Source organism: Mya arenaria, chromosome 3 (genome assembly GCF_026914265.1).
Source record: "Mya arenaria isolate MELC-2E11 chromosome 3, ASM2691426v1".
In the NCBI taxonomy this organism is placed as follows: Eukaryota; Metazoa; Mollusca; class Bivalvia; order Myida; family Myidae; genus Mya; species Mya arenaria.
In genome coordinates this window covers 91,144,145-91,162,465 of record NC_069124.1, presented here as the reverse complement: position 1 = coordinate 91,162,465, position 18,321 = coordinate 91,144,145, and the positions used below count along the sequence as shown (strand labels likewise).

The window sequence follows — 18,321 nt, the reverse complement described above, 5'->3', positions numbered from 1 at the left end:
TTATGAAAGCAAAGGTTCGAACATTCAGCTTCAAGATCAAGGAAACGTTTGAAAAACGGGATAACCGGTAATAAACGGTAAGTTGTTAATTTCCAAATATATTTTGATTTAAATTTAAAAAACATTTCTTTAAATTTGCCAAAATTTTCTGGTTCAAAGTGAAGTGTTCTGTTTTGATCAAGGGGAAGTTACTACAAAGGATTTTAAAAGTAGTTCTGAAAGTTGATATTTTCACTGTTGTTATTTCACTGATAAAACCCCATATTTCATCGAAAAGCATGAAATCAAGAGTTTTTATCAACTCCTTTCTGATATTTCATACACAGGGCATATTATGACAAAGTGGTATTCGTCTTCTATATCGTTAGAGTTACACAAAATACAATTACTCCATATCGCCCTGTTCAATATATTATTTATGTGGCGACAGTCTTAGCATAGACAAAGCCATTATTATTTTTTTTGGTAAAACATCTAGATAAAATTCAATTCCAAAGAATTCCTTAAGGTATGTTTACGTACATAGGGTATAGCTGTTGTTAACATTTTCAAACAATGACTTCTTAAATACATCGAACACTCTATTTTTAAACACAATATGAACACTTCAAATAAACAGAGTTTGGGTTTAACCACACATAAGAAAAACATAGTTATCTAACAAAGTTTTTACATCATAAGCCTAATTATTACGCTTAGCAAGACTGACTTCTGCTATATTCAGTGGAACCGCCTGAGCTACCGAAATACCCTTTTTGGCCCTTATTACGCGTCTTCCGTTTCGTCCGACCCATAACATTAAAGTTCTATTTGGTACGCTGACGATGACAGGTACGTTAACAAAACCATAACTTTGTCAATACCGGGATATAATTTGTGAAAGGTATTTTTTTGTTGCGGCATCTAAACCCACAAGCTATCAGTGTCTTCAGAAATATACGTGTATATTCAAGAACGGGTTATCTGGTTCATCTGGATGACGCAAAAAACGTAAAACTATATCTCATCGTGATTATCACGTGCCCTGGCTATACGGCCATTAGACGTGCCCTGGCTATACGGCCATTAGACGTGCCCTGGCTATACGGCCATTAGACGTGCCCTGGCTATACGGCCATTAGACGTGCCCTGGCTATACGGCCATTAGACGTGCCCTGGCTATACGGCCATTAGACGTGCCCTGGCTATACGCCCATTAGACGTGGCCTGGCTATACGGCCATTAGACGTGCCCTGGCTTTACGGCCATTAGACGTGCCCTGGCTTTACGGCCATTAGACGTGTTCTGGCTATACGGTCATTAGACGTTCGACTCCTCGACGACCCTTAAACCGGCTCCTTCGACCCGTGTTGTTCTGAAACGGTCCTCTTCGGGATTTTCTGGAATATTAACATCGGGTTTCCTGCCTCTCGAATGCCGTATACCAACGAAGTTCTTGCGCCCACACCGCAAGGCAGACCTCAATCTTGTAAAAGCATCTGATATATTGGTCCCAATGTATTCTTTCACTGGTCTGTTCTTCAGACTAAAAATCACCGGATTCCAAAATCCAGCTGTCTTTGCACAGACAAGGGGGACAAGCGAGAGTTCAGGGGTGACAATTCCGCTAGCAATTCCCAGAGTATGGAGGTACGCTATTACCGCATATGGTGTCCAGGAGAACAGGAACATTGCTGGAATAGCACAGAGGATATTATGAAGCATGGTCGATATTAAAAACTCTTTATTTTATCAGATATGAACGGGTTACCCTAAAACTACAAACGCTATGAAATGATTAGTGTTATTGTTGGTCCTCTAAACGATTAAGTCGGCATGCCAGCCGCAGCCGACTTATTGTCTAGGATACCAAATTTAAATGTCCATGTCTTAGTGTACAGCGCGAAATGCTTATAGAATGTCTCTGTTCTAGTCAGTGCGCTTTTAAACAAACCTCATTAAATAATACCATTAATGATTAAAGGAAATATGACGGTTGCATATTTACTACATGGAATTTTTGCGGTTTTGATCTTTTAAATGGGTTGGTTGTCAGACCGCTTCTAAATGATTAAATGTGATTTTTGGGGGAACGAGCCTGAACACTTGAATACATGTTTCTAACATAATAATCAACGGTAAATAATATTTACAGCTCAATTGGGTAGCAAAACCGTCAGGCACAAATTACAAAATGTGCGCGGTCTGGCCACATTAAATAATAAAAAAAATATATTAAGAAACGCATCTAACAAGTGTCAACCCAACTTTGGTGTCAATTGTGTCATATATAAATGCATCGTCGGCAACCACGGTACTTAATTCCGTTACACTTTAAAAGCATATCGTAGAAGTGTGTCGGGGGTGCCCGACGGTGATGTTAATGTAACTATCAGTAGATAGCCGTTGTCACAAAATGAAAGAGCCACTTTATTGAAATGACAGACGAACATACGGACTTTGTAAGCATACGTACGTTTATACGTGACCAGTTCCCATTATAAAAATGGCGTTTTATTTCCGTAAAGGTGGTACATGTAGTTGCATGTATTTACATGTTTAATAAAACATATTTGATATTAAGTGTATGCAAGTCAACACCAAAGTTGTGTTGAGCCGACAAAAAATTCCTACAGAGTTACGTACCCATGGTGATGACGCAGAGGACGGTGAGGTCGTGTTCCATCTGGATGTACCGGGCCGATGCTGTGGGCCGCAGCCGGTGACGATGGGCCTGCAATATCGAGCGCGTTAGTAAATAGGACAATTCTATAGACATTGAAAGTTGTGTAAGACAAAAATTTATCTTTATCCGATCATGGTCATATATTGGGCCGAATTTTTTCCCACCTACGATAGACCCACACAGTTTTTGGTTTGCACTTTAGACGTATTATCGAAATCAGATTTAAAATTATTTCTTTGATCCAAAGTTTATGCTTGAGTAAAGATGAAATCTACAAAAAAATGAGCTAGTTTATCTTTAATTTAAACAAGACGCCAAATGGCGACATATCGAGCCTTTGACACAGACATAATGCTCTTCCATGCAATTTCAACACAGAATAACATGGTGCTGAACAATACGTGTACCAGCGAAACTACGCCTCAGCATGGTGAATTCCATTTTTTTTTAAATTCCAATAATCAATGGCAAAAGATACATTTTTTTTTTGAAATTCCTATAATCATTGGTAAAGATACAGTCTTGATAAGGCCCAGTCCAATCAACAGTACTCATTTACACATTTTACCTCTAAGTATGACCTTGATCTTTGTGATATAGGCCTTTCCTTCTACTTCTATACTTGACCTTGACCCTTGATGTACATACCCAGCGCCTCATCATGGTGATCAACAAACAGCCCGGACAAGGATCATTTCAACCTTTGACCTTTTACCTTGACCTTGACTTTTTAAGGTACAGACCTGGATCTAATGCCCGACATGCCGGCTCATCATGGTGAAACTTTATGGCAAGTGTCTTAAAAATCCTATACTGCATTTTCAAACTACCATTCAAACAATTGCTATTACATTATTTTTTTCATAAAAAAGCAACAATGACGAGCAAAAAAGGAAGCAGCCATTCTCACCCAGACGTAAATGTCATACTTTCACATTACTACAAACTTATTTTGAAATCCAAAGATGTTACGCAAACTTCTCAAACTGTTATGATGCCCGTGTTCTGATATTTATACTGACACATTTCGTGTAAGAAGACATTAAAAACCCCGAATTTATTATTTTAAAACAAATGCTTAAAGTAGTATAATTACCTTTCGTTTGATCTGTACAAAGGACAATGAGGCTATTGAGACAGGAAGGAAGAATGAGGCTGTGAACAGGCCGGAAATGTAGCCAACGTTTTGCGGGTCCCAGTCGGGCGTGCAAGACAGACCCGACGGCTCGTACACATATCCCGTGTGTCCGATCCTAGTGAGCGGCACGACCGCCCACACCAGCCCGTGCAGGAAGCAACCACCCCCGACAAGGTTGCACAAAGCGGGCGTGAGACGGGAGCTGAACCGCGATCGACACACGATAATGTATCGGAATATGGCGATGGCTGCAATGTTGATAGTATTATATTAGACACTGGTTACATCAGCTCAAAGAGCTGAAAGTACTGCTGGAAGGAGACCTGTCATTCATACCACGGGCCATTATAAAATTGTTCTGAATGTTTGTTAATGAATTCATGTGAGTTTATTGTTTATTAAATGGAGATCTCCCTTTGAACATCACAAATTTGCTCTAAATAATGATCTGCACCGCAAATGGACGACTGCTTAATCCATGTCAAGTTTCATTTGAGTTATTTTGTACTACTTTATACATAATCCGAGATTTATTTTGAAAAAGTGTGTCATTTACGTCTGTTCGATTGAAAAGTTCGTAGCTACTCTGTAACTTTGTTATCCAGAGAATATTGAGGACATTTCGTATCAATCATACCAATAAGTTTTGAACATTTCGCACAATGATCACACGTTATTAATCGGCATATATAGTGGACCGTTTCGTTAACTGTGAAAACATGCTCCATACCATGGACATATTTCAATACGCCTCTCCATGCAACATATTGCCAACAGTCCCCTGCAGGATTTACAGTACTTTGATTAGTTTGCCATTATTTACAAATGTGTGTTTATGGAGTCAAACTTCTCAGACTTATGATTTGTTGACTGTCATGAGGCGGGGCCATAAACAGTTTATTATACATGTGTGTTCTGTCTGTCTTGTAATAATAGTGTTTATCTAGGCATGTCGCAATCATGTTAAAGGTACTGATTATTCATGAACACAAAGCATATAAACGTTGTCCTATAGCTGGTACAGTAAATAAGCATGTGAGAGTACAAGGAATTGAGTACTAGTGTAATTTATGTATTTGATAATAGTATATAATTACCAAAACTCGAACTTGATTCACTGATTTAAATTCGAGAGATATAACAATAACGTTCAAAGCTTAATTCACACGATTTTAAACAAACATAAATGATGAAAAGTAGGCCTAAGACACTGATTGAGGAAGCCAAGAAGTGAAAAATATTGTTCGCACAAATGATGTTTCGCTTTAACGAAAATTATCAAAATCATTTGCTTCCTTTGCATCTACTATGTTTTAACTCGCATACTTGTCATAAGTTAAAGACAAGAACACCATGGTACTATTAGCTCATGTTATAGTATAATAAAAGAAACAACTCTAGTAGCTGCCATTTGACCGCCCCGAAAGCTCAGTGGAAAGAGCTCGCTTCGGATGTGGAAGGTCTGGGGTTCAAATCCCCGCGTCAAACTGAAAGACAATGTAACATGGTACCGTTATCTTCTGTCCCGAGCGCGCAGCATTTAAAGGGTAGTACTGGGAAATGGTGGACTCAGTACTGATTCAACACAAGAAAGTTGTATCCCGAGTAAATGTACGTGAAGTTAGCGGCCTAGCGGCCTAACGGCGTGAAGTTAGCAGCCAAGCGGCCTAGCGGCGTGAAGTTAGCGGCCTGGCGGCCTAGCGGCCTGGCGACCTAGCGGCCTGGCGGCCTAGCGGCCTAGCGGCGTGAAGTTGGCGGCCTAGCGGCCTAGCGGCCTAATTATTTTTTCTATGTCCAAGCAATTGTTAATGCGTTTTTTTTAAACAATGATAAATCAAGGTTTTTTATTCATATAGTTACATAGCGGCCTTAAATTGTTATCTATTCAGAATATCTTTCTTTATCTTTTATTCTAAAACAATTTTAAATTAACTGTTTTATGCACATAATATCACTCTGAAGCGTTTTTCAACTTTTTTTCAAAAAAGTCGATCGAGCACTTCAGCGGCCTAGCGGCCTAAAATGGTATCCTATTTCAAAGCATGAATACATGCATTTTTTTTAAAACAATGACATCTAAGCTATTTTTATGCACAAATTAACACTTTGAAGCTTTTAGCGATTATCATCATTTTTTTTTTTAAAAGCGTCGATTAAGCAGTCAGCTATTTCAAATCATTAAACATGCCTGATCTTCTAAAACAATGATATATTTACTGTTTTTATGCACAAATTATCACTCTAAAGCGTTTTTTTTTTTTTTTTTTTTTAAAGTTCATCGAGCACTTCAGCGGCCTAGCGGCCTAGCGGCGTGAAGTTAGCGGCCTGGCGGCCTAGCGGCCTAAAATTGTTTCCTATTTCAAACCATGTATACATGCATTTTCTTCTAAAACAATGACATATTAACTGTTTTTATGCACAAATTAACACTTTGAAGCTATTAGCGATTATCAACAGTTTTTTTTTCAAAAGTGTCGATAAAGCAGTCAGCTATTTCAAAGCATTAAACATGCCTATTCTTCTAAAACAATGATGTATTTGCTGTTTTTATGCTTAAATTATCACTCTGAAGCGTTTTTCAATTCTTTTCCAAAAAAGTCGATCGAGCACTTCAGCGGCCTAGCGGCCTAGCGGCGTGAAGTTAGCGGCCTGGCGGCCTAGCGGCCTAGCGGCCTAAAATGGTTTCCTATTTCAAACCATGTATACATGCATTTTATTCTTAAACAATGACATATTAACTGTTTGAATGCACAAATTAACACTTTGAAGCTATTAGCGATAATCAACATATTTTTTTCTTTCAAAAAAGTAGATTGAGCAGTCAACTATTTCAAAGCATTAAACATGGCTGATCTTCTAAAACAATGATGTATTTGCTGTTTTTATGCACAAATCATCACTCTAAAGCGTTTTTTTTTTGTTTTGTTTTTTTTTTCAAAAAAAATTTGATCGAGCACTTCAGCGGCCTAGCGGCCTAGCGGCCTAGCGGCGTGAAGTTAGCGGCCTAGCGGCCTGGCGGCCTTAAATGCTCTCCTATTTCAAAGCATGTATACATGCATTTTCTTCTAAAAAATGATATGTTAACTGTTTTTATGGACAGACTATCACTCTGAGGCGATTATCAACATATTTTTGAGAAGGATAGGCATGTTCATATGCTTTGAAAAGCTGACTGCTTGTTCGACTTTTTGAAAAAAAAGGTTGATAATCGCCTCAGAGTGATAGTGTATGCTTAAAACAGATAATATATCATTGTTTTAGAAAACAATGCATGTATACATGCTTTGAAATAGGATGCCATTTTAGGCTGCTAGGCCGCTAGGCCGCCAGGCCGCTAACTTCACGCCGCTAGGCCGCTAGGCCGCTGAAGTGCTCGATCGACTGTTTTGGAAAAGAATTGAAAAACGCTTCAGAGTGATAATTTGTGCATAAAAACAGTAAATACATCATTGTTTTAGAAGAACAGGCATGTTTAATGCTTTGAAATAGCTGACTGCTTTATCGACACTTTTGAAAAAAATCGCTTATAGCTTCAAAGTGTTAATTTGTGCATAAAAACAGTTAATATATCATTGTTTTAAAAGAAAATGCATGTATACATGGTTTGAAATAGGAATTTTTTTTAGGCCGCTAGGCCGCTAGGCCGCCAGGCCGCTAACTTCACGCCGCTAGGCCGCTAGGCCGCTAGGCCGCTGAAGTGCTCGATCAACTTTTTTGAAAAAAAAATAGAAAAAAAACGCTTTAGAGTGATAATTTGTGCATAAAAACAGTAAATACATTATTGTTTTAGAAGATCAGCCATGTTTAATGCTTTGAAATAGCTGACTGCTCAATCGACTTTTTGAAAGAAAAAAATATGTTGATTATCGCTAATAGCTTCAAAGTGTTAATTTGTGCATTAAAACAGTTGATATGTCATTGTTTTAGAATAAAAATGCATGAATACATTGTTTGAAATAGGAAACCATTTTAGGCCGCTAGGCCGCTAGGCCGCCAGGCCGCTAACTTCACGCCGCTAGGCCGCTAGGCCGCTGAAGTGCTCGATCGACTTTTTTGAAAAAGATTTGAAAAACGCTTTAGAGTGATAATTTGTGCATAAAAACAGTAAATACATCATTGTTTTAGAAGAATAGGCATGTTTAATGCTTTGAAATAGCTGACTGCTTTATCGACACTTTTGAAAAAAAAACTGTTGATAATCGCTAATAGCTTCAAAGTGTTAATTTGTGCATAAAAACAGTTAATATATCATTGTTTTAAAAGAAAATGCATGTACACATGGTTTGAAATAGAAAACAATTTTAGGCCACTAGGCCGCTAGGCCGCTAGGCCGCCAGGCCGCTAACTTCACGCCGCTAGGCCGCTGAAGTGCTCGATCAACTTTTTTGAAAAAAATATAAAAAACGCTTTAGAGTGATAATTTGTGCATAAAACAGTACATACATTATTGTTTTAGAAGATCAGCCATGTTTAATGCTTTGAAATAGTTGACTGCTCAATCGACTTTTTGAAGAAAAAAATATGTTGATTATCGCTAATAGCTTCAAATTGTTAATTTGTGCATCCAAACAGTTAATATATCATTGTTTAAGAAGAAAATGCATGTATACATGGTTTGAAATAGGAAACCATTTTAGGCCGCTAGGCCGCCAGGCCGCTAACTTCACGCCACTAGGCCGCTAGGCCGCTGAAGTGCTCGATCGACTTTTTTGGAAAAGAATTGAAAAACGCTTCAGAGTGATAATTTGTGCATAAAAACAGTAAATACATCATTGTTTTAGAAGAATAGGCATGTTTAATGCTTTGAAATAGCTGACTGCTTTATCGACACTTTTGAAAAAAAACAACTGTAACAGTTGATCATCGCTAATAGCTTCAAAGTGTTAATTTGTGCATAAAAAAACAGTTAATATATCATTGTTTTAAAAGAAAATGCATGTATACATGGTTTGAAATAGGAAACAATTTTAGGCCGCTAGGCCGCTAGGCCGCCAGGCCGCTAACTTCACGCCGCTAGACCGCTAGGCCGCTGAAGTGCTCGATCAACTTTTTTGAAAAAAAAAAAACGCTTTAGAGTGATTATTTGTGCATAAAAACAGCAAATACATCATTGTTTTAGAAGATCAGGCATGTTTAATGCTTTGAAATAGCTGACTGCTCAATCGACTTTTTGAAAAAAATAATATGTTGATTATCGCTAATAGCTTCAAAGTGTTAATTTGTGCATCCAAACAGTTAATATGTCATTGTTTAAGAAGAAAATGCATGTATACATGGTTTGAAATAGGAAACCATTTTAGGCCGCTAGGCCGCTAGGCCGCCAGGCCGCTAACTTCACGCCGCTAGGCCGCTAGGCCGCTGAATTGCTCGATCGACTTTTTTGGAAAAGAATTGAAAAACGCTTCAGAGTGATAATTTGTGCATAAAAACAGTAAATACATCATTGTTTTAGAAGAACAGGCATGTTTAATGCTTTGAAATAGCTGACTGCTTTATCGACACTTTTGAAAAAAAAACTGTTGAAAATCGCTAATAGCTTCAAAGTGTTAATTTGTGCATAAAACAGTAAATATGTCATTGTTTTAGAAGAAAATGCATGTATACATGGTTTGAAATAGGAAACCATTTTAGGCCGCTAGGCCGCCAGGCCGCTAACTTCACGCCGCTAGGCCGCTAGGCCGCTGAAGTGCTCGATCAACTTTTTTGAAAAAATAAAATAAAAAACGCTTTAGAGTGATAATTTATGCATAAAACAGTAAATATATCATTGTTTTAGAAGATCAGGCATGTGTAATGCTTTGAAATAGCTGACTGCTTAATCGACGCTTTAAAAAAATGTTGATAATCGCTAATAGCTTCAAAGTGTTAATTTGTGCATAAAAACAGCTAATATGTCATTGTTTTAGAAGAAAATGCATGTATACATGGTTTGAAATAGGATACCATTTTAGGCCGCTAGGCCGCTAGGCCGCCAGGCCGCCAACTTCACGCCGCTAGGCCGCTAGGCCGCTGAAGTGCTTGATCGACTTTTTTGAAAAAAAGTTGAAAAACGCTTCAGAGTGATAATTTGTGCATAAAACAGTTAATTTTAAATTGTTTTAGAATAAAAGGTAAAGAAAAATATTCTGAATAGATAACAATTTAAGGCCGCTATGTAACTATATGAATAAAAAACCTTGATTTATCATTGTTTTAAAAAAAACGCATTAACAATTGCTTGGACATAGAAAAAATAATTAGGCCGCCAGGCCGCTAGGCCGCCAACTTCACGCCGCTAGGCCGCTAGGCCGCCAGGCCGCTAACTTCACGCCGCTAGGCCGCTAGGCCGCTAGGCCGCTAACTTCACGCCGCTAGGCCGCTAGGCCGCTAACTTCACGTACATCCCGAGTAACGGTGTTATACACCGAGATCTCTTCGCAGAATTCTAGGACATCGCAATCGGAGCTTTTGTATCTCACTCTGTTTCTATATCTGGTTTTGACTGGGATTTGCAGTCACTTCTTTTTCATGTCATTTGTGGCATTATACAAAACGTTCACGGCGGGGTCAGGCATTAATGCAGCCAGTATGTGCGGAGTCAAGCCTTAATGCAGCCAATATGTGCGGGGTCAAGCCTTAATGCAGCCAATATGTGCGGAGTCAAGCCTTAATGCAGCCAATATGTGCGGGGTCAAGCCTTAATGCAGCCAATATGTGCGGGGTCAAGCCTTAATGCACCCAATATGCGCGAGAAGACAAACACCAATACATTTACACACAAGCATGGCATCACATGTAACGTTTGTCGTTCAAAGAGACGTCTACCATAACAGAACATGTTTCACATTTAAGGACATTTATTCTAAATTACCGCTTATTTCTAACACTTATAAGAACATTTAAACTTATTACGTGTATCAACATTCGAATTTAATTATAATATATTTACATGTTGATCTATTCAGCCGCGTCGTCGATGTCTTGCATCAAAAGCTGTTTTGTTATAATATTGTAATGGCTGATTCTTCTTAAAAGTAATAATAATACGTGTATGTAATGCGTAGTGGTAGTACCCACCAACTTTCATTGCCATCCACCAATGATGGCTTAAGTTAGTTGGCGGAAATCAATGTTTAAAAATACGACATCCCCATCCTTTTCGTTGAAACTCTAGTTAAAACTGGCCTCAAGGCAAACATTTTGGCACTTAAACTTAAAGAGATTTTCTATGACTCGTCAAACTTGATATGGAATGTATAGAAATAAACTTCCCATGAAGTTCTTGTAGAAAAAGATCAACAAGAGTATTGAAATGAACAACAAAATACGTCCTACGTACCGGCCCCGCCGTGAAAAAAATAGGCGATCGCAATGGCCATGTATGAGCTCAAGAGTCGGTTGAGTTAAGTTGCAACCATATACTTTTATATAACAGTCCCATGCAGATGAAGATTCTGTTAAAGTATTTCGAATATGAGAAGTATGTGCTCAGGTGGGCGTGGATGCATTACAAAATTATTTCGATAACGACAATGTTACCGGTGAATATTGAGATGGACGTCACGCCGAGCAAGGTCATCCAGAACGCGTAGAAAACACACCCGGCATCACCAAACAGCCAACGACGCGCGAACATGGACATCAGAATGAGCGGTGAGCCCAGCAACCTGTCATAAATACCGTCACAATTGATTATAAACATACATTCTACATATATGAACCTGATGACACCAGCCCATCTTCCTCAGAAAAGTCTCAGTTTAACTAACTGACTGACTGATTGACTGACCTGACCTGACTTGACTGACTGACTGACTGACTGACCGACCGACCGACCGACCGACCGACCGACCGACCGACCGACCGACCGAACGACCGACCGACCGACTGACCGACCGACCGACCATCTAACTAACTAATTAACTAACCAACTAACCAACTAACTAACTAACTAACTAACTAACTAACTAACTAACTAACTAACTAACTAACTAACTAACTAACTAACTAACGAACTAACGAACTAACGAACTAACGAACTAACTAACCAACCAACCAACCAACCAACCAACCAACCAACTAACTAACTAACTAACTAACTAACTAAATAACTAACTAACTAACTAACTAACTAACTAACTAACTAACTAACAAACCCTTCCATAACCATAGTCAGTATTTATTCGGCCCAATAATTGATCTCCCTCCATGCAGTGCTCAAAAATATTATGTAGATATGTTCAATATTACCATATGTAAATGACGCCAGCAGAAATATCTCTTGTTTAGTGCACTACTTAGTATTGTGAGCTGAACTATAGAAACCAGTATCCTTTCATAGGTAAACATGCAAATTATTCACGATGAAAAATGAACTACATTTAAAGTCGCAAGAAATATTATAGAATTAATTATTATTGAAACCAAAGGAGTTTCTCTCGATTTTTACACTACATAGAATCTATTGACAAGAGGTAGAACACACATTTTGCATTTTTCAAAAAAAGTGAAATAAACATTGTATAACAGTTAAAGTGAATTTTTTTATTAATGACTTTTGAAAGCCCGAAATCAACACAGAATTTAGTTATTCATCAAAATAAAGGTACTGTTGCATTTGGACACGAGTTGGCAAAAAACAAAACAACAATCTATGAAATAATTTCCTAAAAAAATGTGTGCAATGCTGCATGCAAATAAATATCCAGTACATTGAGGAGTCATAAGTTTTAAATTTCCACCACTTTATATATATATAAGATAACTATCATAAGACTAAAACAGGCTTGAAAGTACCCAACACTACCACCAATTACCTTTTTAAAATTGTACAACACAAACTAGTTAATAAGTTATGGTTTGCGAATTCCACTTAATAAGTAAGATACTAAACTAACTGGTTAACGCAAGAAACAATTCGCGAACGTCAACAGGTTATCTTACGGCAGTTATATGCCACCAGTCAGATGATTATAAGTATCTTACATGGCAGAGAGCGTAAGATTATATGTATCTTCCATGGCCGAGAGTGTAAGATAGGTTCGTTCCGACCCGAGCGTAGGGTGTTTTGCCGAAACGAGGTTTATCGAGTTTCCGGAAAACACCCTGCGCAAGGGTCGGAATGAACCTATCTTACACGAGCGGCTATGGTAGATGCTTTTTCTCCCACCTCAGTTAAACAAAATAAAGTAAAAATGTATTTTTTTCGCTGGAACTCTTTTGTGCTTAGTGAAAGTAATTGCGTATGGATATGCGATAATTCGTAGTTGTCATGGATATGCGCACAGTGATACACATTATGTTAATAGCCAAATAGTTCTAAGGAGAGTGAAGCATTATTTCTTGCAGGTGCGTGAAAACTGTTTTATGGTAACATTTGAAGCGAGAAATAATTAATTATCGTTCTAAACATTGCCTTAGACAAGGTTTCCATGAAGCTGCAGACGACAGTTTTCAACAAGGGAGGTATTTACTATGCGGCGACCATAAAAAAGGAGTTCCATACGGGCATTTTATCTTCGCCCGTGGGCAAGATAAGAATTTCTAGCATTGTTAAATTATGGGATCTGATTACCTGAGTTGAGAGAAAGGTTCATCCTAACCCGAGCGTAGTGTGTTTTGCGGAAATGAGGTTTACCGAGTTTCCACAAAACACCCTCCGCGAGGGTTGGGGTGAATCTATCTTACGAGAGCGGCTATGGAAGATGCCTTTTCTCCCACCTCGGTTAAACAAAATAAAGTTAAATAAGTTTAAACTAAACTAATAAGCATATGAATACATTTGTTTCATACAAATACAAAGGCTCATATAGAAAAAAAGATATTCCTTTACTCCTTGTGTCTTAAAAATGTCCACTATCGTCAAATTACCATGTTTCAGTGTCTAATAATGTCCTCACATAGGCATACGCCCAAAAAGGCATCGACAATTCTACAGCATGAGAGAATTGGGCGTATGCGTCACGTATTGAACGTCTACATGTCGCATGTCTAACCTTCTTCATGCGTCACGTATAGAACGTCTACATGTCGCATGTCTAACCTACTACATGCGCCACGTATTGAACGTCTACATGTCGCATGTCTAACCTTCTTCATGCGTCATGTATTGAACGTCTGCATGTCGCATGTCTAACCTACTACATGCGTCGCGTACTGAACGTCTACATGTCGCATGTCTAACCTACTACATGCGTCACGTATTGAACGTCTACATGTCGCATGTCTAACCTAATACTTCCTACTACATGCGTCATGTACTGAACGTCTACATGTCGCATGTCTAACCTTCTTCATGCGCCACGTATTGAATGTCTACATGTCGCATGTCTAACCTTCTTCATGCGTCACGTATTGAACGTCTACATGTCGCATGTCTAACCTACTACATGCGTCACGTACTGAACGTCTGCATGTCGCATGTCTAACCTACTACATAAGTCACGTACTGAACGTCTACATGTCGCATGTCTAACCCAATACATGCGTCACGTATTGAACGTCTACATGTCGCATTACTAACCTAATACATGCGTCACGTATTGAACGTCTACCTGTCGCATGTCTAACCTACTACATGCGTCACGTACTGAACGTCTACATGTCGCATGTCTAACCTAATACATGCGTCACGTATTGAACGTCTACATGTCCCATGTCTAACCTAATACATGCGTCACGTATTGAACGTCTACATGTCGCATTACTAACCTAATACATGCATCACGTATTGAACGTCTACCTGTCGCATGTCTAACCTACTACATGCGTCACGTATTGAACGTCTACATGTCGCATTACTAACCTAATACATGCGTCACGTATTGAACGTCTACATGTCCCATGTCTAACCTAATACATGCGTCACGTATTGAACGTCTACAAGTCGCATTACTAACCTAATACATGCGTCACGTATTGAACGTCTACCTGTCGCATGTCTAACCTACTACATGCGTCACGTATTGAACGTCTACATGTCGCATTACTAACCTAATACATGCGTCACGTATTGAACGTCTACATGTCGCATGTCTAACCTACTACATGCGTCACGTATTGAACGTCTACATGTCGCATGTCTAACCTTCTACATGCGTCACGTATTGAACGTCTACATGTCGCATGTCTAACCTAATACATGCGTCACGTATTGAACGTCTACCTGTCGCATGTCTAACCTACTACATGCGTCACGCACTGAACGTCTACATGTCGCATTACTAACCTAATACATGCGTCACGTATTGGACGTCTACCTGTCGCATGTCTAACCAACTACATGCGTCACGTGCTGAACGTCTACATGTCGAATCTAACCTAATACATGCGTCACGTATTGGACGTCTACCTGTCGCATGTCTAACCTACTACATGCGTCACGTACTGAACGTCTACATGTCGCATGTCTAACCTACTACATGCGTCACGTATTGAACGTCTACCTGTCGCATGTCTAACCTACTACATGCGTCACGTATTGAACGTCTACCTGTCGCATGTCTAACCTACTACATGCGTCACGTATTGAACGTCTACCTGTCGCATGTCTAACCTACTACATGCGTCACGTATTGAACGTCTACCTGTCGCATGTCTAACCTACTTCATGCGTCACGTACTGAACGTCTACATGTTGCATGTCTAATTTACTACATGCGTCACGTATTGAACGTCTACATGTCGCATGTCTAACCTAATACATGCGTCACGTATTGAACGTCTACATGTCGCATGTCTAACCTACTACATGCGTCACGTACTGAACGTCTACATGTCGCATGTCTAACCTAATACATGACAACCAGGGGGTAAACGGTAAAAAAAGCTTTCCCAAAATACTGGCAAGATTTAAAAACATTTGTAACCAGTAAAGAATGTTTTTTTTTCTTAATATAATGAAACATTAGCTTAATGACATTTATCATTACGTCATGAGGTTTTAGCTTTATACAATGACATTTATCATTACATAATGAGGTTTTAGCTTTATACAATGACATTTATCATAACGTCATGAGGTTTTAGCATTATACATTACGTCATGAAGTTTTAGCATTATACAATGACTTTTATCATTACGTCATGAGGTTTTAGCATTATACAATGACTTTTATCATTACGTCATGAGGTTTTAGCATTATACAATGACTTTAATCATTACGTAATGAGGTTTAAGCTTAATACTATGACTTTAATCATTACGTAATGAGGTTTAACTTTATACAATGACATTTATCATAACGTCATGAGGTTTTAGCATTATACAATGACTTTTGATTTTTATCATTACATAATGAGGTTTTAGCTTTTATACAATGACTTTTATCATTACATAATGAGGTTTTAGCTTTATACAATGACTTTTATCATTACATAATGAGGTTTTAGCATTATACAATGACATTTATCATTACGTCATGAGGTTTTAGCTTGATACAATGACATTTATCATTACGTCATGAGGTTTTAGCTTTATACAATGACATTTATCATTACATAATGAGGTTTTAGCTTTATACAATGACATTTATCATTACGTCATGAGGTTTTAGCTTTAAACAATGACATTTATCATTACGTCATGAGGTTTTAGCTTGATACAATGACATTTATCATTACGTCATGAGGTTTTAGCTTTATACAATGACATTTATCATTACGTAATGAGGTTTTAGCATTATACAATGACATTTATCATTACGTCATGAGGTTTTAGCATTATACAATGACATTTATCATTACATAATGACATTTATCTTTACGTCATGAGGTTTTAGCATTATACAATGACATTTATCATTACGTCATGAGGTTTTAGCTTTATACAATGACATTTATCATTACGTAACGAGGTTTTAGCATTATACAATGACATTTATCATTACGTAACGAGGTTTTAGCATTATACAATGACATTTATCATTACGTAACGAGGTTTTAGCATTATACAATGACATTTATCATTACGTAACGAGGTTTTAGCATTATACAATGACATTTATCATTACGTCATGAGGTTTTAGCATTATACAATGACATTTATCATTACGTAATGAGGTTTTAGCATTATACAATGACTTTAATCATTACGTAATGAGGTTTAAGCTTAATACTATGACTTTAATCATTACGTAATGAGGTTTAACTTTATACAATGACATTTATCATAACGTCATGAGGTTTTAGCATTATACAATGACTTTAATCATTACGCAATGAGGTTTTAGCATTATACAATGACTTTTATCATTACATAATGAAGTTTTAGCATTATACAATGAGTTTAATCATTAGATAATGTACGTAGTGTTAGCTTTATATAATGACTTTTATCATTACATTATGAGGATTTAGCTTGATATAATGTGGTTTTAGCTTTATATAATGAATTTTAACATTACAAAATGTACATAAAGAGGTTTAAGCTTTTTATAATGACTTTTATCATTACATAGTGAGGTTTTAGCTTCATAAATGACTTTCATCATCACATAATGTAGTCTTAGCTTTATATATATATATATATATATATATATATATATATATATATATATATATATATATAGACTATTATCATCACATTATGAGGGTTTAGCTTTATATAATGTTGTTTTAGCTTTATATAATGAATTTTAAAATTACATAATGAGGTTTAAGCTTCATAAATGACTTTCATCATCACATAATGTAGTCTTAGCTTTATATAATGACCTTTTTTCATTACATAATGTGGTATTAGCTCTCTATAGTGACTTTTTTCATTACATAATGTGGTCTTAGCTTTCTATAATGACTTTTATCATTACATAATAAGAGTTTAGCTTTATATAATGAAGTTATAGCTAATACACTGCAATTATAACCAAGTGTGCTATCTTATATCTATGTTTACATCACAACCGGTTATATGAGGTCGAAAACACCTTATTATTATAGGATTATTCTTAAAAAGCGGCAATATGACCGAATATTTGAGTAAATAAAGTCAAGAAAATTGTGTATATGGCCATGCCAGTCAGTTAAGAAATAACTCTAAAATACAAATTAGCATGTCTATGTTTTTGTCCTTTTACCCAGTAATAAGTAAATAAGTATAAATTAAACATTGTACATGTGTCGCAATAATTACCATATTTCAATATTTTATAAGTACTGCACTAAACATGCCATTCTTCCGTTGGTATCATTTCTGACATAAAAGATACATCATACATTTTTTCTACCCATACTTAAAACAATTTACACATACACAATGGAATCATAAAAGTGTACCCCACATGGGCCCTACCTGACGAATAGTTCATTTACGAGTAGGAAGGCGACGAGGTGGTTGACGGGAGCCCCAAGCTGCCGGGTCCGCCACAGACCGAGCAACACCGCCGAACATAGCATAAGAGATGCCAGCCACACGACTAGGAGCACGCAGCCACACGCAATCGCCAGCGGGCTCCCTATGTGCACTTCTGGGTGGCTAGCGTTCATCGCCGCAGAATTGTTATCCATAATGTTCGTTAATGAAACCATTAGAAAAAAAACG

At 37.6% G+C, this 18,321-nt stretch overlaps 1 protein-coding gene across 1 annotated transcript; it reads right to left on the bottom strand.

Moving 5' to 3' along the window:
* Nucleotides 1–1,260: 1,260 nt before the first annotated feature.
* LOC128226424 (melanopsin-like) lies at nucleotides 1,261–18,287 on the bottom strand. Its single transcript, XM_052936301.1, has 5 exons — nucleotides 18,073–18,287; nucleotides 11,322–11,449; nucleotides 3,762–4,051; nucleotides 2,626–2,713; nucleotides 1,261–1,673 (listed from the first exon to the last, which is right to left on the bottom strand). Exons 1-5 carry the CDS (start codon nucleotides 18,285–18,287, stop codon nucleotides 1,300–1,302), a joined length of 1,095 nt encoding a protein of 364 aa, XP_052792261.1. The 3' UTR covers nucleotides 1,261–1,299.
* Nucleotides 18,288–18,321: the final 34 nt, after the last annotated feature.